Raw genomic sequence first — 20,837 nt, forward strand, 5'->3', positions numbered from 1 at the left:
TGTGTCTGAGAGAAATTGAGAGGCTTTTTGGGCTTTTTTTTTTTTTTCTTGGGTTTTTAATTTTTTTGCTCTGTGCTGAGTAGAGGAGTAGCCCTCTTGCTCCTCCTCTTCCTCCTTTCTCTGGTGGCAAATGTGGACGCGGCAAAAGCTAATGGGATATTTTACCCATACCCTCCTCAAGGAATGTCTGTTGGGTTTTTTTTTTTGTGGGGGGGGGGGGGGGGGGGGGGGCTGTCTGTCTGATTTGCCCTTCGAATCTACTGAAATTACTATAGGATAGCAATTTTTTTTTTCTGTTTTTTTTTTTTGAGAGAGAAATTAGGATTGGGCTTAACTGCTGTAAAAAAAGAAAAAAATTATGAATATTTTCTATAATTTTTTCAATAGTTTATATTTAATTTTAAGTTTTTCATGAGAGAAAGAAAATGATATTAAATATGGACCGTTAAAAACATTACAAGAAAATGATATTAAATATGGATTGTTAAATATATTCTATAATATTCTAAAAATTATGCTCCAGCCATTGTCTATCGGCACTTTTTAACATTTAGACTATGGTGTCTCCAAAGGGTAACTCAATCGGCTGTGAATCACGCCTCATCAAGCGGAGGTCACTAGTTCGAATTTCTCTCCCTTGTGTGAACATGTCAAAAAAAAAAAAAAAAAAAATTGGACTATGATATTCCACTTTGACGATTTTGACCCCAAACTTAAGGTCATTTTAAGTCGGATACCTATGTTTATTTTTTATCAAATAAATAATAATAAAAAAATATTAAATCACTCTTGAGTGTTTGATCATTCCATCCACTTATAAATAAATTTTGTGAGGGGATGCCGGATGGTGACCCCTACTAACAGAGAAGGTAGAGTTGTTTTTTTTTTTTTTTTTTTTTGAAAAGAATGGTATATTTGTATTTTATATAGACTTAATAAAAAAAAAAAATTAATGGAATCTATATAGAATTGGATTGAATGATTGATTTGATCATAGGAACAAACTTAAGGAGTTAGGATAAAAGTAAAGCTTAAGGAGTAATTTGATCAAAGTCAAAAAAACTCATGGAGTGATTCGGTAATTTTCTAATAAATAATAGAAATAGCGTGAAAATATAATTATGTCCATCATATCAATTTTTTTTTTAAAAAAAAAAAAAGAAAAAAAAAGGAAGGAAGAAAGAAAGATGACATCCATGGCCTTGGAGACCATGGAGAACGTTCACGACCATAACTGTAGCATTCCACTCTTTAATTAAGATTAAGTGTACTTTAATTATTGTTTAAGAACATGTTTGGGGTTGTTTTTGAAAAATATTGCTTTTAAGTTAAAAAGTATTTTTTGACAAAAGCTTCATTTTTTGTCATTTATAGTCTGTTTGGGATTGCGTTTGAGAAATAGAACTTTTAAGTCAAAAAGAGTTTTTGGGCAAAAGCTTTATTTTTAAGCTTTTTCCAAAAGTACATTTTAGCAATTTTTAGATTTTTTGGACCATTAAAAGCGTTTTTTTTTTTTTTTTACCAAATGAGTACTTTTTTAGTGTTAAAAGCACTTTTAAGCCTCTCAAACGCAATCTCAAACAGACCCTTAGGCTTTTTGGACCCTTAAAAGCGCTTTCAATTTTTTTTTTTTTTTTTTACCAAATTGATATTTTTCTCTTCAAACAGACTTTTGAGTGTCAAACGCACTTTTAAGCCTCTCAAACGCACACTCAAACATGCTCTAAATATATTTTAGTTTGTTCTAAGAATCCAAGCTAGTGAGAGAATGTGAGATTATTTTTGGACTTAAGTAAGAATTTGTGTTGGACGATTGATCGGTCTAGGCAACGAACGTTCAATGCTAATGCAACACTAACAACCGATCGGTCAAGTAAAGATTGATCGATGCAATCTGCATGTAAATAAAATTTTGACATTTAAGCACAAGACATGATCATGGCAGGTCTATATAAGGAATAAGATGATACCCTTCAACAATTTTCATCCACTTTCATACCAAAAACCCTAGAGAGAGAGAGAGAGAGGATTCTTGAAGGTTTTAGATATTACTTTCAAGAGAGGTAAACTCTTGCTCTAATCTCGTTTCTTTTTCTGTATTAAGCATATTTTCTGAGTGTTTAATTTTTGTTTAAGATGCAATTTTGTAATTGAGTATGAGAGTTTGTTGTTTAAGGATTCTATGTACGTGAATTTTTTGAGGATTGATAATGATTATTGAGTAAGTAGGTTATAATCTTTTGTAAGCATGTATATTATGATCATTTATCATGCATAAACTACTATTTAGTGTAGACCCATGTGATTTGTAAATATTTTAAGAGAGATTTGTTGATGGGTTGGATTTTCTATGAGAAAGGTTGGAAAATAGATTGTATATGGAGGCCTGATATGTGCTTAATAAAACAACGATATGAGTTATATTAAAATCTTAGATCGTGTCAAAAGGGGTAAAGTTATGACCTTTTTAGAAAATAGAGCTTTTACCATACCACTGATCGATCCGCCAACGGTCGATCAATCGACAAGGCAACGATCGACTAGTGCTTGGACAGAAATACCATTTAGTCCAGATTTAAGTTTAAGATCATTTTAGCTTGGACGAGAGACTAACGATAGAACCTTGCGCAGATTTTGGAGTTGGTGAGTTCGAAGATGTTTCTTAAGGAGACTTGTAAGACCAAGGTGAGTATAATCACATAGACACTCGTTATTATACCTTTTATGGCATATATATTTTATGTATCAAACGTGCATGTTTATTAGTTATTACTCACTTGAAATATATTATAGAATAATTATGAAATCTATTTTTGTGAAACGGTTGATTAGAAAAGAGAATGACACATTGCGTGAGTTTATTAAAGCGTGCATACATATAAAAGATACTGATTAATTATATCATATGCCATGATACTCCATGTACAGATGTCGACCATGAACTTACCATTATACAGGTTACAACCTAGGTCCATAGATCTTATATTTATCGTTGTTGGCCTTGGATCTACTGATTTATAGGTGATTGGCGCAGCCATGTATGGGTGCCAGTCACAGACTACGGCATTACTAATGGTATGAATCACTTGGGGTTGGACTCAGTCAGGTCACTAGTTGTGGCTTGCTATCGTGTTTCATCATGACAATAGTGTTGTCCTATAAATCTCACGGGGCAACACAAACCCTACTAGAAGGGGTTAAGAGCTCGGATACACTATATGGAGTTTAACTATGACATGTTCACATGAGATATTATATATTATATCTATATTGCACTAGTATGAATTTTTGCTTTGTTATTTGACAAGAATAAAATAATAATAATAATAATAATAATTTTAAAACGCAGTTAATGAAAATATAATTTTTAATAACGCAGTTAAACGTTTGATAAAATTTTAATTCAACTTTTAAAATCTTACGTTTTTAAAAACGCACTCACTTGCATACAATTTAAAAACATTTTTAAATCATAATTCTTTTTCAACCAATCACTTTCCACAATTTTATTTAAAAATGCACATATAAGTACAAAAAGATTTCATTTCATGCATTATAGTCAACTTATGATCAGTTGGTAGTTTGCATTTTATACGAGGCAGAAATGGAATTCCAAGTAACATTTTTATAATTGAATCTTTTTGAGTGGATGTGAAAAAAATAAAGAAAACAGAATAGGATATATTTGCATCCATACCCTCCATTATTTTATAACAAATCTTCTTTGGTTTAATAATTATGTCGATTATGCTGTACGAGAGAACATTATTAGTCCTTTTAGGATCTGAAAAAAAAAAACAAAGCATTTATAACAAAACTTTCAGGGATGCCTTTCCTTGCTAAGAACAAGCTTGATCACAAAGATTTCTTTTTCCCTATATTCTTTGTTTTTAAGATTTATGAGTCATTTTTCATCACATATCTTAAACTTTTCTTTTGTAAATTTACTATTTATCCACTATACGAAGATCCGTAAAAGATCGATCAAGATTTATTCAATCCTTTATCTACATACCCTTATAGCCCCAAATTTTTTTGTTTTTTATATGTCCGTACAAATAGAGGAAAATAAAGGAGGGATATTTGAATTAGTAACCTCCACTTCATAAGACGTAACTCCAGCCAATTGATAACACATTAGTTCACGAAAGGCTTTGTTTGAGCTTTTTACTTTTTAACTTTTTAAGTCCACAAAATCACACCATGAAAGATTAACTTGCATGTTAAGTTATAGGTAAAAAAAAATTCCTTGCATGTTAATTAAGTTACTTGCATTCTTTATGTAAGACATTCTCAAAAAAAGTACATTGGCAATTGGCAAACCCATATAGGAGGAGCAATCAAATGAGACCTATTTTAAAATGTAATTACCCACTTAGCATAAATAAATAGCTATTAATTCGAGAGAAGAATAATGTTAAAAATCATATTTTTATTTCATTATCATCTCATTTTGTTAATGTGATAATGTTGTTAATCAATCCTTAATCTATTTTTTTAACACTGATTGATCGATACTGTCACGTTAAAAGAATGAAATAGTAATAAGATAAAATTAAGTCTACCATCACTCTTAAAGAGAATCAAAACCCAACTAGGCAATCCTTTTTTTCTTGCCAGATAAATTAAAATTTTGCTGGTGATAAAGGTGGAAGATGAGTAGGTTAAGAAAGGTATAAAGAACACTTCCACTAACATCCACCAGATTCCTCTCTTGACGTCCCTTTCCTGTTTGAAGACAAATCAAAAAGGGAGGGCTATATTACTTTCTTTCTTTTTCTTTTTTCTTTTTTTTTTTATTAAAAAAGAAAAAAGAAAAAGAGAGCTATATTAATCGGATTACTAGTATATCTCTCACCCCCAAAAAAAATTTATATATATTAATTCTATAATTTGCGGCTAAACTAGATTAGATATAAAGTGAGATATGATAACTACCCAAATCAATTGTGTAATAGAGCAATTTGTCCTTTTATCCAAAATTAGAAAGACGAATCAGATGAAAAGTACGGATCTAAGAAGAGAACTTCAAATCTATAGCCTAAGTCCAGTTATAGTTTTTTAATGTACAATTTTTTATTTTTTATTTTTTATTTTGCATGAACATAGGACAAGGATATTATTTTTTGGAAAATTGTCCATACCTTCTAGGTTTTGGACTTGTAATAGATAAGTTCTGAGTTTCTAATTTAAAGTATCTTTGTCTTAACTATGTGACAAATATATTTTTTCTGTCAAATTTTCCATCAAGTTTATAACGGTAGAATGGCCAGCCAATTTACATTTTCACGGGTTGCCTTACGTTTGGATTTAGCAAGAATGCATGATGTCTTTCACGTTTCGATGCAAAGGAAATACATTCCCAACGCAAACCTAGTGATTGAGTACGAGCCGTTAGAAATTCAAGAAGGGCTAATGCATACTGAAAAGCATGTGCGGATTCTAGATCACAAAGAGCAAGTGTAACACACTAAAATGATTCATATCCTCAAAGTATTATGCCGTAATCACGAAGTTGATGAAGTATCATGGGAAGCAGAGCGGGATATGTAGAATCGCTAGTCATATATGTTTGATGAATTCGTATAGAAATAGCAGAAGCTTGGGATTGGAGCATAGGAGCATGGCAATAATACCTACAGATCCCTATTGCATGTGAAACTATTCTTTTTGCGAGCTGATAAATTTGGGAGTAGAGATTGATGATGATTGGTATAGTATGGGCAATATCGACTATGACGCTCTTGATGACCTGCGACACGACTTTTTACATATTTTCGAGGGCAGATACTTATTATTATTTTCTTTTCGCATAGCATGATTATTTTATATATCAAACTTGCATGTTTACAACTCACATGAAATACATTTTAGATTACTGTGAACTCTATTTTGTGAAAATGAATAGTAAATAAACAAGATAATGAAAATGATGAGTTTGTAAATGCATGCATGTAAAATATAGTAAAGAATAAATTGCATCGTATGACATGGTACATCAGTATGTGCGGGATAACGGCCATGAGCTTACTAAAATTATAAGGTTAACCCTATGGTTAGAAGATGTTTATGATTATGCTTAGTCTTAGATTCAATGGTTGTTTCGTGACCAATACAATCATGTTTGAGTAGTGGTTACTATATATAGACGAACGTTATTAGCAGCGTAGGCCATCCGAAGTCAGACTTAGTCGAATTGTTAGCAATGGATGGTACGCGTACAATATTCGAGGCACCGGTATTGTATTATAAGTCCCTTAGATTAGCGCCAATCCTACCGGGAATAGGTTAATATCTTGGATAAACCATATATTGTTTAACTATAACATAATTCTCTTATTACAATATACATGTAAACCATTTAGCTTCAGAGTATGGGACTAGAATGTGACAACTATAAGTCAATAACTCTCCCATCCCATGGGCCATTGTTGTGTGTGTATATATATATTGAGCTGTGTACTTGTATATGTACAAGAGCATGGGCGTGTTAGAGAAAGGAGAAAGAGAAAGATGGGAGTTTCATTTTCAAGGGAAAAAGTGATGCCATTTATAACTGGACCTAGGCTGGCAGCTGCCCAACTATAGACATCTCATCTAATTCCTAATGATATATGACTTCAAATATCTCAATCGACAGCCCTTCTGCATTCCTTATTGCATTTTACTTTCAAGCCATACAAAAGAAAACCTCCAATATTTTTGAACCTTTGATGATCAAATGAGCTGAAAAAATGAAGAGAAAATGCTTTAAAAACACAGAAAATCAGTTATTTATCTTCCATGACTCAGGGTGGTAAAGCAAGCTTTTTAAAAAAGAAGAAGATCCATTATCACAAAACTTTCTGCATTCTTAGAGAAATTTGAGTGTAATTAATAATGAGTATGCTGAAAGTAGTGGAGAATATAGGATCTGATTCCCTATGAAAGGCCGAAAGGTCTAAAAAGTCATATCATGATATTTTAATAACCCTTTTTTTGATCTGATCATCAAGTTTCATTTACATTATTAAATCTATCACAAAAATCCGTACACCCCCTCTAAAAACTAAAAAGTGCTTCTTTTAGGTTTGTAATGTGTTCTTAACGTATCAGTCTGTGTAAGTGCCTCACTTTTCACTTGGGGTTAAAGAATGAAGATTTAGAATTAAGGCCTTAAACGAATCGAATTGTTCATAAACCGTTTGCGCATTGATTTTTGACTTCTAGGTTTGGAATTACGCATACAATATGTCTATTTAATTGTGATTTTAAAGGTTACAAAAAAGAAATGAGTCTTCATTTTAGCATTACTTGTTTATTTAAGAAAACAGGATATAACTCTAAAATAAAATCCTCGTGACATCCTATAGAGGTAGATTATTCATGAATATAGCATGAATAGTTTGTACTGATTTTTGTGACTTGTGGGGTGGGATTGGAATTCTCTCTCAATCCCATGTGCTGAAACAGCTCAGAGTCTAGTCAAGTTCTTTTGTCATGTAAAAGTCTTGCTCTTTGTTTCTACTTTAAATTTCTAGAGACTTGTCCCTCCTCCTTGGTGAGAGGTTTTCCCTCCGCCTTATACAGTTTGTTCTGGGAGAGGACGTTTCCCTCCTCCCGCTTGTGGGCCACACGAGCCTCCACACTATCCCCCTTCTCACCGAAGTTACCGTCTTGGGGCTAATTTTGTGCTGCTTTTGTAAAATACCTACTATCATGATGGTCCATTAAATGATTACAGTATCTCTCTCCACATCAGTAAACATACATGCATGTGTGCATCATGCTAGTTTTGTGTTTGTGTGAGAAGAAAGAGAGAAAGGGGAGTGCCGATTTCCAGGGGAAAAGTGATGCACCTCTGCTGGCAGTATCTGATACAAATAATGTATCCCTCAAACTGTACATATCTTAAGAGATAACCATTTTATATTCCTTTGTTTCATTTTATTTTCCAGCAATACAAACAACCCCATTTTTTGAGTTTTGATAGTATACATTTACAAATGGGGTTAGGTGAAGCCAAAACTCAATCTGAAAAGATGACCCCAAGGTCAAAAGAATGGGAAGAAGGTCAACAAAAATGCTTTCCCCTCATGAGAGGGAACTAGTTTGATAAATTAGAAATTTTGTTACAAAAATGAAATTTACTTGAAGAATATTCTTGTGCTTAGATCAAGCTGGTTTGGCTGCCTTTCCAGTTTCTATATTAGTGTGCCTGATGTTGAAAAGACCACCCAGTCCTCGTCCCTTGGCAAGCTGCTCCAGTTCCTCAAGTTTTTGCTTAAGAAGTTCCACTTCTCTTGCTAACTCTTCGTCTCTTTGCCTCATTGCCTAGTAAAAAGTGAATAAAGAGGCCTGTGAATTAGGTGCACTAAAAAAATTTATACTCATCTTTCTGAGAACCACAAAAGGAACAGTGGTCATAAAATGGTGTCAGTATGACTATTATTCACTATTTTCTTAACATTTCACCACAAAAATGAAGGGAAAAAGAAAATCACAATGCCATCTTCTTTAACAATTGAGTTATGTCATGTATCTTCCCCCGACTCAGGGTGGTAATAACCAATGCAATATCTGCCTTCAGATCATTGTCTTCACCAACACAACACCATTAAATATGGTAGCTTAATTCAGGTCAATCCAAAAAAAAAAAAAAAAAACACATTTCTTGCAACAATTCAAAGAGGGGTTCTGATTTAAGCATCCCCCAAGAAACTCTTAAAAAGGAGATTCATTATCTCAAAACTTTGCACATTCTTAGAGCAAGAGAAGAAGTGTGATTAATGATGGGTACGTTAGAATTAGTGGGGAATATAGGAACTGATTCCGTCTGAAAGACTGAGAAGACTAAAAAGTCATATTATTGTACATTAGAAACACTTATTTATACAATCATGAAGTTTTATTAATATTAATTTATCACAACCTCAGTACAGCTGCTTCTATAAAAAGTGTTTCTTAGGTTTGCAAGATGATATTCACATATCAGTCTATGGACACTTTCACTTGGGCTTAAATAGTGAAGGTAGAATGTCCAGCTTATCTGTCACTATAGTTATTATATATTGTGTCAGTGCCATACTATTAACTTGTGACAAAATAAAATTACTACATGACCATGATCGCCCACCCCCCCCAACCCCCCCCCCCCCCCCCCCCCCCCCCCCCCCTTGCGAAAAATGATGGCAGCAACAGACCATTAAAACAAAGACCTGCTGTGAGGTCCAACTCCCTGATAATTGAGGAGAATTGGATAACTTTTGTTTAGTTCCATTACTTCACCTTGATAATTTAAGTTGAAGAAAATAGATCATTTACAAAAAGAAGAGGAAATAGGAAGAAAAGTGGAGGTTTAAATATTTACTAATGTTTGTTATTCAACCATAGCGTATAAGGTATCCAGAGCTCAACTAGACATATTTAACGACATTTCAAGAAATTTGTGTTTGTCAAGATTTTTTTTTCCTTTTGATGCATGACTGTCTATCAAAAGAACTCCAGATATCTCATGGAACCAAAGGAATAAACACAAGGGTTTAAGTATCAAAATCACCTCAAATTCTTGCTTGCGTAATTCCTCCTTTCTGGCTTCTGATCTAGAACTTCTTTGCACCTCAAAGATCACTGCAGCTCCTGCAACCTTGTATATATAGAAATTTGGCTGAGTGATCACATAAGGATCTATTCACATAAAATTAGTTTTTAGGGCAATAAGCATGTAATTTGTGTGTGTGTGTGTGTGTGTGTGTGTGTGTATTTATAATATGCATGTATATGTATGTGTATCAGATAACTTAGATCCTCATCCCCTTGGTACAAACTATAAAGCTACTCTCCATAAATTACAGACAATACATCGAAGTATGGGGTTGCATTCCCAATGGTCAGATACAACCTAAGGAGGGTAGAAATGCTCTACAGTCGTATGCTCACGAAATTGTAGGCAGTAACAATGGTTAAGTGCTCACCAAACAATTATTCAACTTTTAGGTGTTGATCTAACTATGTTTGTGTTGCAATACATATTCTCAATGTCCAAGAGTGACACAAGAGAGTACACAACTTCTGGTGTACTATTAATTATAGGCATCAAAAATATAATTTGGCTGTTGATGGGGAAAAATTGGAGTCCGATTCGGGTTCAGTTCAAGAATGAATAAATAAGTAGTGACTGCAATTCATGTTAACAAAAAAGGAAAAGCATCCACATATTGTAATTTGGATATATATATATATATATATATATATATATATATTTTATGGTATGCAAATAACAAGCAAATATCATCTTATACTGGTTATATATTGTTGACAAAGAAAATTCCGTACGCAGTTGGAATATTAGTTGACACATATCATAGCTTTGTTGTTCTCATCTAAGCACTAGTATTTCTCTTATATTAAACACAACCACGATTAACACAAAAACAGTGGAGTATTTTTTTTTTCCTCAATAGTCAGGTTTAAGGCTATTGCCTACAGGGAAATCAAGTCAGCAATAACAAACTCATGGACTTGTTTCTCATAAGCTAGACAAGTCAACTCAGAATGCCATTAACACTGGCCTTGTGGTTCAGCCATATAATTGTCTCACCCAATTGCCTAATGTGGTGAGATCAAGTCCTACTAGGCACTTTTACCCATCTGATTAGTAGTATCCCCAGTGCGTCCTGTGAGCACAAGCTAATTCATTATTAACATTCCCATGCCCAAACCTCATTTTCAAGGGTAATACAAAGAAAGAAAGCAAAAGCATCAAAAGTCAATGAAATTTCAAGCCAACAGTATAGAGTTTGCTCAGATCTAACTTGTGCTACGTTTTGATATAGGAATTAGATATCTCACTTCCAGTCAATCCTCTCACTGCTTTAGAATCAACCTATTCAGGATCGCATTATATCTCATAAACCTAATCAACCTACATAGAATTAAGTTTCTAAATTGGATTTAATTGTACACAATAAAACAAAAATACTTCTTAGTCCGATCCAAGTTCTTACTTGAGTCATCCTTGAAGGCAAATCAGCTTTGAAAAATTATGCAAACAAGTAAATAAATGATACCGAGAATACGAAGAGTTCCCCAATAAGATCTGCAGCAGCCTGAACAGCTTTTTCTTCATTCAAAGGGCGAATCTCAACATCTGTTGCATGGCCATATATGCGTCTCTGGATTTGTGTTGTGAACCTATGGTTTGCCTGGTTCCAATTATCAGCATTAAGAATAAAACATTCTAGTGTCCAGAAATGTATACAACTAATACATAAACAATCAACTATGGAACAATTAGATGTTTGTGAATATCACCCGTGTAGCATATGTACACTAGAAATTTTCACAAACTGATTCAGAAAACAGAAGCTTCCAAGATAATTAAACACAAGCAGAACAAGAAATATATGAACACGCCCAGCTGACTCCTAGCAAGGCAAAGGACAGCCAGCTCTTGAGGGCCCAGCATATCGCCATACCGATGGCCATGAGCCCAGCAAATCATCAAAATATGGGCACACCCTCACCAAAAGGACGCCATCAAACAGACAATCCCCCCTATGCTAGCTCAGCTAACTGAATGCCACACCATCTCTAACGAATTGAGGGGGGAATCTCAATGTCAGGAAACCAACTTTTAGCAGAAACCCCTCAAAACCCGTGAGGGATGCAACCTAAATAAGGAGTCCAGCACCGCTTATCAAGTATGCAATCCAACCCTTAGCCAAAAACCGTTAGAGTTCGTTCTTTCATGCATTTGCTAACTTGGGTGTCGGAGTGGCCTCACCGAATTCCACCAGTGAGCCTTTCTAACCCCCTTTATTTTTTGTAGAGCTCCTCCCTAGAAGGTGGTCCAAAGGCCACTCTGGGTCTTTGCACCAACTATATATAGTGGTATAATATGTACAAGTTTTCATTCAAAGTTTCTACACAACAAAATGAACAATGGCTTATGGCTTTATGTCCACAATTTATTCATGTCTACTATGATATTCCATTGGGTTACTGATCAACATCAACACCCATGTCATAAAAATGAGATCAGAAATGTGTTTGCATCAGGTAAAAGTATGAGATCGCGGGGTTTAGTACCTGGGCCATGTCGATGATCAATTGGCGGAACCTGGGGTGAAACTTAGCCTGTTGCTTTAGCCTGCTAGCCAAGGGTTTACTGAGAGTCTTCAAGGCCAACGTCCCTAGCTTCAATAGCGGGAGTACCATTACGACTAGTTTTAATTATTAGTGAGCACCAAGTGCTTGATCTTTGGCCTATTTGAACAAAGGAAATGCGAGGTTAGAAATGCTCAAAATTGGTGGATATAAAGAGGGTTGTGGTCAATGTTGGTATTGTAGGTTGGACTGGATCAGAGGTCGGGTTTCTTGAGGAAGAGGGCAGAGGAGGCTGCGAGCGCCAAGGTCAAAGGAAAAGGAAGAGGGCGTTAATTTGAGAAATGGGGTTGTTAAGCTATGTTTACATGAATTAGATTCTTAGAATATGTTTACTTTACACTGTTTTAGGATAGGTAAATGGCATCCGGTTTTCATGTTGTTATTAAAATAACAGTATGTATGCTGTAGTGTAAGCAACGGTTAAGATTGAACCTCTTAAAATCTTTTTTCATTTTCTCTTTCCTATTAAAAGCTTCTCAAAATAAGTCAACTTTTAGATTCAATCTTGATCATTGCTTAGAGCATTCCCAGCAGTTTCCTCCTCATTTTTCCTATATTTAAGAATACAAACTACTTTTTGTTTCCCTATATCAAAATACATCTCAATAGCTTTCCTTAATCATTCTGACATTCCCTATATTATTAAAATATATTTTTTTAATTATATTATATATATGAGAGGAGAGATGAGAGAAAATTGTGAGAGGAGAGAGAATCATTTTTTTATATTTTAATAATCATAAGAATTGCAATAGTGGAACCTAAAACATTGGATTCCACTGTAGCAATTCTAATGTTTATGGTTCATTTAGGGAGTTTGCTGTGGGACCTTTTTTGCAATTTTTTGGACATATTTCATAAACTTAGGGAAGAGTCTCCCTCATAGGGAGTCTGGTGGGAATGCTCTTATATTACAGCATATTATTGCATATATGCTATTATTTTAAGGGTTAAACACTAAAAACCCTTTAGGGTTTGAACACTTTATTTTTTTTTTCCTTAAGTTTTGATCTGTATCACAGGAGATACCTGTAGTTTTGATAAGTACCAAATTGGTTCTTCCATCCATTAGCCCCGTTAGTTGACTTAACAGAAGTCCACGTCACTGATATGTGGACCAATTAAAATTCGACACCTGTGGCCACCTAATTAAATTTTTTATTTAAAAAAAAAAAAAAAAAAAAAAAAAAAAAAAATTGGCCCTTTAACCAGCCACCCCCATGGAGCCAGGGGGTGGCTGAAACCACCCTCAAACACCCCCTTGGCCCAAAGGGGTGGCCAATTCGGCCAGATGGATAATTTACCGGCATGGGTAATGGCGTCTGGCATCCAATTGGGCGGTGGCAGCGGCGTGATGGGTTGTTAATGTAAATGGTAGATGATGAGTTTTTTAATCCGGTGTTTTGTTCTCATTTTGTTATCTTGTTTTAAGTTAAGGTGTCAACCTCTTATTGGTGGGCACAAATGTCTTGGTTTGTGCCAAGACCTCATAGAAGTTATTCTCAATGTAGTATTATTTTTTTGTATTTCAAGTTAATGTGTCTGCTTTTTATTAGATGGTGCAAAACATTTCGTTCAGATCACGAGCTCATTGGAGTTATTCTCCGTGTGAATATGAAATGTTAATGGTACATTTTTAGGATTTTAGCATCTTTTATATGTAAGTAAATAATATTTTGATAATATAAGTCAAAGATGTACACTACTAATTTTGTTAAATTTTTTTATTTTTTGTTATTGAAACAAAAATGTTGACAAAAAAAAAAAGAAAACCCAAAATACAAAGGTTAGTGCCCAAAATATCCCGACTACAAATCTTGCTCGACATCTTCTTATAGTATTGTCTTCCTTCTTATGTAATTGGCCTGCGACTGCGAGGCTGCGACTCAAGAACACACAAGGCTTAGAGACCCACCGGGCTACTTTGACAAGGACTCTAATGCCTAAGTTAGTCCAATATTTTAGGGGGACTAAGAGAAAGTGACCTTTTAAAGAGAAAGAGTATTTTCATTAAAGTTGTGTGCCAATTATATCGTGTTGGCCCTTCTTGGGGTCTAGACTCTTGCGGGTCTAGCTTGGGTCCCGTAAACGTGGGCCCTAAGATGGGCTCGAACGAGTTGACCCAACAACAAGACACACCTAAAAATATAAAAATAGTTTTCATTCGCATGTCGCATAAAATACCTTTTCAAACAAAAAAATAATAAAATATCTTCAAATCACGTTAACAAATATACCCCAATCTTCATGGTAGCAACTCTAAGATAACCAGATCATTACTACCACTAGAATTATACAATACTATAATTCTCTCAATCATAATCACTCATTTTTAATGGAAGCTTGAGGAATGAGTGATTATGATAGATATCTAGGTCAAAGTTTGATTTTTTTTTTTTTTTTTTTATTTTTTAAAAAGGCCGTAATGGCTTAGAATCAATAATTCATTATCTAATGAATTTTTCTATTTTAATACTCAATTAGAGAATTATCAATATTTATCAAATATGGCTTGGGGCAGCGACTTGGGTGTATTTTTAAGCAATGAGATCTCAGGCTCAACCCCACCAGAATAATGAGTTGAAGATGAAGAGGAAGAGGCTTTTATTATAGGGTTAATTGCCTTTTTAGTATATATATATATATATATTAAACATGGGTTTTATTGTTTCAAAGGAAAATGCTAGGTGTTCTTGTAGTGTTTTCCTGATGTCTTTTTAACTGTGATGTGATTTTTAAAATTATCGTTGAATTTGAGGTTATTATTATTAACTTTCAATTTATTGGTAATTTTAAAAGCTACATCACAGTAGGAGAATGCCAGAAGAACACTAAAGAACATCTAGCGTTTCCCAGTTTCAAATCTTATCAAAAATGGTACATGACTTACAGAAAAAGACTAACTTAATACTTCTATCACAAATATTGTCACGTACAAATGCTACATGTCCTTAAAAAAGAAATTACAAAAAATTAAAAAACAAAACCCTAAAAAATTAAAATGAAAAATTTGGAGTGAAATTTCTATCTTCGTATTAATGTTGCATAGCCTTCTAGACTTTATAACTTTATAATTAGCATTTGAGAAAGATAATGTTCAACACAGGAAATTGAACGAAAACAATTGTAGCAGCATGAAGACCGGCGCCAGGTCACGGATCCGTGTGCTTTTCTCCAACTCAACTGAAGCCGTCGATAGCACAAAATTCAATGGCCACCATCACTCCACATGTTTCAAAACCCCGCCCAGTAAAGTCCTCTACACATCTAACTAAACTGCCAGGTCATCGATCCGCAATTTCTCGTTCAGCCCACCCAATCAAAGTACAACCGTCGATAACAGTCTGAATCGACGGTTAAGCTCGATAGAACAGCCTGTCACAAAGAACAACCCAGCCACGTCATCGATCCGCATCCACAATCTACAACGACCGTCCATAACACCAAAATGAATCAACGGCCAAGATCTCCCTCTTCCCTCTACTCATTTTGAAACTTCTAGTCCATAAATTCCCTCCCTCCAAAGTTCCTTTCCATCACACAAACCAATCTCTGAAAACCTTCGTTTACCGTTTCTGAAACCCTAGCTCTCCAATGGCTCGTACCAAGCAGACTGCTCGCAAGTCCACCGGAGGCAAGGCTCCGAGGAAGCAACTGGCCACAAAGGCTGCTAGGAAGTCCGCTCCGGCCACCGGCGGAGTGAAGAAGCCCCACAGGTTCCGCCCCGGGACCGTGGCTCTCCGTGAGATCCGAAAGTACCAGAAGAGTACGGAGCTCCTGATCCGAAAACTCCCTTTCCAGCGCCTGGTCCGTGAGATCGCCCAAGACTTCAAGACCGACCTTCGGTTCCAGAGCTCGGCCGTGGCGGCGCTCCAAGAGGCGGCGGAGGCGTACCTGGTGGGACTCTTCGAGGATACCAACCTTTGCGCCATCCACGCCAAGCGGGTCACCATAATGCCAAAGGATATCCAGCTCGCTAGGAGAATCAGGGGTGAGCGTGCTTAAATTGAAAGGAATTTTGTATAGATACGAACAGAGGGATGTGCAAGTATTTGGGAAGGGCACCCAGTGAAAATCAAGCCTTTGGGAAAGGATATCCAGCTCCGCATGTGCTTGATTTTAGGGCCTATGTTAGATTATGTTGCTTTCTTTGCTCACTGCCAAGATTGTAGTTCAAGCTTGGATGTATCGTATTGACTTACCCAATGGAAATTTAAGGGTTGCTTCCTTTTGTTTTAAATGTTTTGAATTTTACTTTTGTCGTTCCTGTTGAAGAATCTGTTAATAGACGTGGAAGCTTATTAAGAATCCCAAGTAGCAACTGGGTTGGAGCACATTCTTATTCAGTTATTTGTGCGTTTCAGAATTTTGATTAATCTCCTTACTCTGTTTTTTGATGTTCTTAGATTGGATGGGCAATTCGTTAGATTTGGGCAAATCTAATGTGCCTTCTTTTATCTGCTTGTATCACAGCAATTGCATAAAATGTACAATTGTAATGCCGGCAGGTAGTTCACAGTCATCTTATTAGCTCTTCATTTGTATTATTTATATCTTGTTGAAGCGTTGATGCTCTTATATTTGATGACGAGCTAAATAATTTTTATTTTTGGGTTGGTCAATGATCCATCTCTAGCATCAGTGTCTTCTGTTTTCTGTGTGCGTCCTGTAATGAAGTTGCAGCATCTATGCAAATGGAAATTGCTGGACTAGGTTTTTTCTTAGTGAAGAAGACTGTTGTGTTGACAGTACGTGGAATCAGTATGAATTAGTGGAGGTGTTTTCAATGGAGAATGGTTTGTTTATGAGAAAACAAGGAATGCATAATTGGAAACAAAATTAGAGTAATACTAGGTACCATCTTTTTATCCTCTTAAAGCTAATATAGTTTTTAAAATTATCATTGGATTAAAATTTAAGTATTATTCATCTGAAATTTAATGATGATTATATATATGGCAGTGGATTTTGCATGATTTGAGCGATGAGGAATGTGTGAACATTCTGAAGAGATGCAAAGAGGCGATTACAAGCGAAGGTAAGGGAGGAAAGGTAATAATCATCGACGTGGTGATAAATGAGGAGATGGATGAAGATGATATTACTAAAACGAAGCCCTTCTTTGACACACTCATGATGGTTCTGTTCACTGGAAAAGAGAGGGACAAGAAAGAATGGGAGAAGCTCTTCTTCAAGGTTGGCTTCACCCACTACAATATAGTTGCCTCCTATGGGATGAAATCCGTTATTGAGCTTTATCCTTAAGATTAAAATAATTAACCAATATATATATATCTGTGTGTGTGTGTGAATTTTAAGATTAATGTGTCTGAAGCCTGATGCCTTATAGAATAATGCTTCCAAGCGAACATAGGAAACTTAATGGATCGTGCTTCTTAAAAGTTGTTTTCTTAAGGTTGTTTTCAGTGTATTTATATGCATAGGTGGCTGAAAGTTGAGTTTAAGGTGATATAATATATTGATATGATATATAAAATTTTCAATGTTAAATTTCTCAAAAGTGGTATCCAAACCTATGATTCAACGTGGGAAATTGGGCAGCTCCATGGTAAAAAATATCCCATACCTAACCTTAATATTATATGATAATATTATAAATGAATGAAAAATAACCTTTTGGAATTTGTATGTTAAATATTAATTAAATTTTCTATTTTTTATCATCTTAACTTTTGGGGGGTGATTAGTGATTTAACCTTATATTAAAATGCCTCACTTTTTTTTTTTGAAAAAGAATGAAACTTTTATTAATCAATCAAAGACAGAGTAATTTCTCCATCAAAATAACATCACAGATACATTCGGGAGTTTCCTCCAGCCAAATCTTATCTATGACTTGCTGCTTTGCAAGCAAAGTAAATGAATGAGCAGCCATATTATAATTTCTACTAATAGAAACACATTGACATCTTTTGAAATTTTTGTAATCTTTTATAAATGAATCATTGACAGAGAAATTGCTCTGCCAAAACAATATCACTGATACATGATGGACATTCCTCACTGAAACAAGCTGCCCTATTCGCCTTACAAATAGGGCATTATTTATTTTATTGCATTATAATCAACTCAAATTTCATGTATCTAAGGAGGCCTTGCTATATTGTTGTTGTAGGCATATCATTTGAGTGTACCAGTTTGTTTTAGGGTGGGGAATGGGATGGGTTAGGGTTATCTAAGAAGGTATCACTAGGTAGCACTTAAAAATTAAAATGCATTTATTTCGATGTAAAATGTTTTATGAGGGAAAATATTTTCGGTCAAAAATATTTTTTGGGAAAATCACTGATTTTCTATTGTTTGTTTGAAACCTTTGAAATTGTATTGAAAATGTTTTTCATTGCTTGGTTGATACAAAAATTTTTTTCCCAATGATCGGAAACTGATGCATCGTATTCCACCTCTCAAGACCTGGGCTGGTTGGCCCATTGGCTCCATTTGCCAATCGTTCGGAAAAAGAAAGTGGCCTGAAATTGCAGCAAGATTTAATTGATGTGTAAAAAAATTAAAAATGTTTGATATGTAAAAGTAAAAATTTTTGTTTTATAGTGATATGAGATCTTTCTAAAACGGTGATATCTTCTTTTTTTTTTTTTTTCTAAGCAACACTATTCAAACGTTACTACTTTATGAATACTAAAACGCAGCATTTTAGTGACGTTTTTCAAAACGTCACTAATTAAGTTTTTTTAAAGTAGTCGAAAATGGATAAAATTTTGCTACAAACAGATTTGTAGATAATATTTTCAAACTCATTTAATAAATTGAATGTCACTTTATTGAATTAGTATATATAAATTTGCGATATATCAATTTGTAGCAAATTTTTGTTCAGAAATAAGAAAGAGGACAACAAACAAGAGACTCGAAATGCATTATTGTATTTCTGTACTGTTTAATTGCATTATTAAATACAATAATGCATTTCGAGTGTATGGTCCTCTAAATGATGAGGAACACATGGGATGCCCTTTTCTACTTTTTTCCATCCAATCAAGAAACACGATGGTGACTATAGCAAAATCAAATGATATATATTTTTTTATTAATATAATATTGACGGATCCAAACTTTTGAGCTTTAAGGTGATGTTTCATGCCTCATGGGTTACGTAACATAGAAGGATTTTTTTGGGGAACATTAATAAAAATATATAATAATAATAATAAAAAAAATTATTTTTGTTTTTCTTTTTCCAAAATTTTGGTCCCTTATGTCCCAAGATTCGCTCCTAGATGCATTTGATTGAGAAATTCTGGTTTGTTTTTATCCTACACTGTTAATGCGTCAGGTTCTAATAAACTTTTATATTTTTTTAAAAAAATGACAATCCAAAAGTTTGTTGGGATTAACCCCCTCCGAATTTAGAAAAAAAAAAAAGTTTAGGTCAATTTTAGTTTTTAAGTCTTCGGCCCCTACCCAAACTAGAGTTTACTTTCCTATATTGATTTAATTTTTCAAACGAAAAATAAATGAAAAAACGTAATTTGCAACACAGAAGTAGTGCAAAGTAATTTGCTTTTATCTTAAACGCAGCTTAAACTCAATATGTTCTCGTCTCGTGGTTGTTGCTTCTTCTTCGTGTAATTTTCAATTTGGGTCTTTAATTATTTTTTTTTTCTTTATTTCCTCTAGTTTATACCCTAGTGTGTACCTAATCACTTTGGTGATTTCCTTGAACTATTGAACTACCAGTACTTTAGATGATAAAAATAAATAAATTTATGCCTTGGCCTTTTTTTTTTTTCCTAAGCTTATGCCTTTGCCCCTACCCATAATATTTTCTGGCTCCGTTTCTAAATTTGTGAGATAGTTGTAAGATAAAAATGTAGTTTCAGCAAACCCTTGGATATATATATAAAACAATGACTTATTTAATAGTTGATTGGGACTGTTAAAGCAATGATTAAGTGTTAAATCACCATTTGTCCCAAAAGCTTAAGCTTTTGGGACAAGTGATAATTTAACATGGTATCAGAGGCCAACGTCCTGAGTTCAAATCTTGACCCCGTCATTTACATCTCATTTCAATTAAATAATTTCACGTAGACTGACATTTAGCATTGTGTGATAATTGTATGATAGAAATGTAATTTCTAGAATTACTTATTGAAAAATCTTCTTGAGATCTGTCTTACTCATTCATTCTTTGAAGAATTTGTTTGAGCAAGAGATTTTACTTGTCTTTTTTACATGGTCGATCGATGACAAACACACTTTATCAACGACAGAGTTTCAGGTTCATTTTCCTAAATCCGCATGCATGCTTTGTAAGAATTTAATGTCCCACATGATATGACACATATGAGTATTTATTAGATTCCTTGAGTTATGAGATTATTTAATCCTAATCCTTAATTAATCAAGAGAATTGGTTTCCTATTGAATTAACTCTTACTTTGATGGGAAGTTGAGTTATAAAGAAATAAAGGAAATCGGTTCTCTCTCTATCCTATAAATGTACGCAATTTTCATCATCTTCGTGTACCTTAAGTGGGTCAACCAAGAGAAACCGATTTTTTGGTGTTTATGCTTTTAAAGAAGAATTAAAGAAGTAATGGATTCTGGTATATTTTCTTTTATCAATTTTATGTGAAATTCATGATAGTTAATATCTTGTAGTTATAGTATGTTAAGTTAATTTTATGTTTTACATGCTTGTCCACGGT

General features: G+C 34.3%; 2 protein-coding genes and 1 pseudogene across 2 annotated transcripts; 2 read left to right on the forward strand and 1 right to left on the reverse strand.

The window, feature by feature from the left end:
• Positions 1–7,894: 7,894 nt before the first annotated feature.
• LOC132171198 (Optic atrophy 3 protein (OPA3)) lies at positions 7,895–12,427 on the reverse strand. The gene is made up of 4 exons (XM_059582454.2): positions 12,070–12,427; positions 11,049–11,183; positions 9,539–9,625; positions 7,895–8,313 (listed from the first exon to the last, which is right to left on the reverse strand). The coding sequence occupies exons 1-4, from the start codon at positions 12,196–12,198 to the stop codon at positions 8,155–8,157; spliced, it is 510 nt and encodes a 169-aa protein (XP_059438437.1). The 5' UTR covers positions 12,199–12,427; the 3' UTR covers positions 7,895–8,154.
• Positions 12,428–15,680: 3,253 nt separating this feature from the next.
• LOC132169794 (histone H3.2) lies at positions 15,681–16,481 on the forward strand. Its single transcript, XM_088517141.1, has one exon. It carries the CDS (start codon positions 15,742–15,744, stop codon positions 16,150–16,152), a length of 411 nt encoding a protein of 136 aa, XP_088373267.1. The 5' UTR covers positions 15,681–15,741; the 3' UTR covers positions 16,153–16,481.
• Positions 16,482–16,841: 360 nt separating this feature from the next.
• Positions 16,842–17,412, forward strand: LOC148589836 (trans-resveratrol di-O-methyltransferase pseudogene; annotated as a pseudogene).
• The last annotated feature ends 3,425 nt before the right edge of the window (positions 17,413–20,837 follow it).

The sequence above is a fragment of the Corylus avellana genome, chromosome 1 (genome assembly GCF_965113065.1).
Source record: "Corylus avellana chromosome 1, dhCorAvel1.hap1.2, whole genome shotgun sequence".
NCBI lineage: Eukaryota > Viridiplantae > Streptophyta > Magnoliopsida > Fagales > Betulaceae > Corylus > Corylus avellana.

Bases quoted from the DNA above. Each gene is read 5' to 3' on its own strand.
- LOC132171198 (XM_059582454.2), bottom strand. From the start codon at position 12,198: ATGGTACTCCCGCTATTGAAGCTAGGGACGTTGGCCTTGAAGACTCTC. The intron at 11,184-12,069 runs GTACTAAACCCC...AATTGGAACCAG, and splicing joins TGATCATCGACATGGCCCAG to GCAAACCATAGGTTCACAAC. The intron at 9,626-11,048 runs GTATCATTTATT...TATATATACAAG, and splicing joins GGGAACTCTTCGTATTCTCG to GTTGCAGGAGCTGCAGTGAT.
- LOC132169794 (XM_088517141.1), top strand. From the start codon at position 15,742: ATGGCTCGTACCAAGCAGACTGCTCGCAAGTCCACCGGAGGCAAGGCT.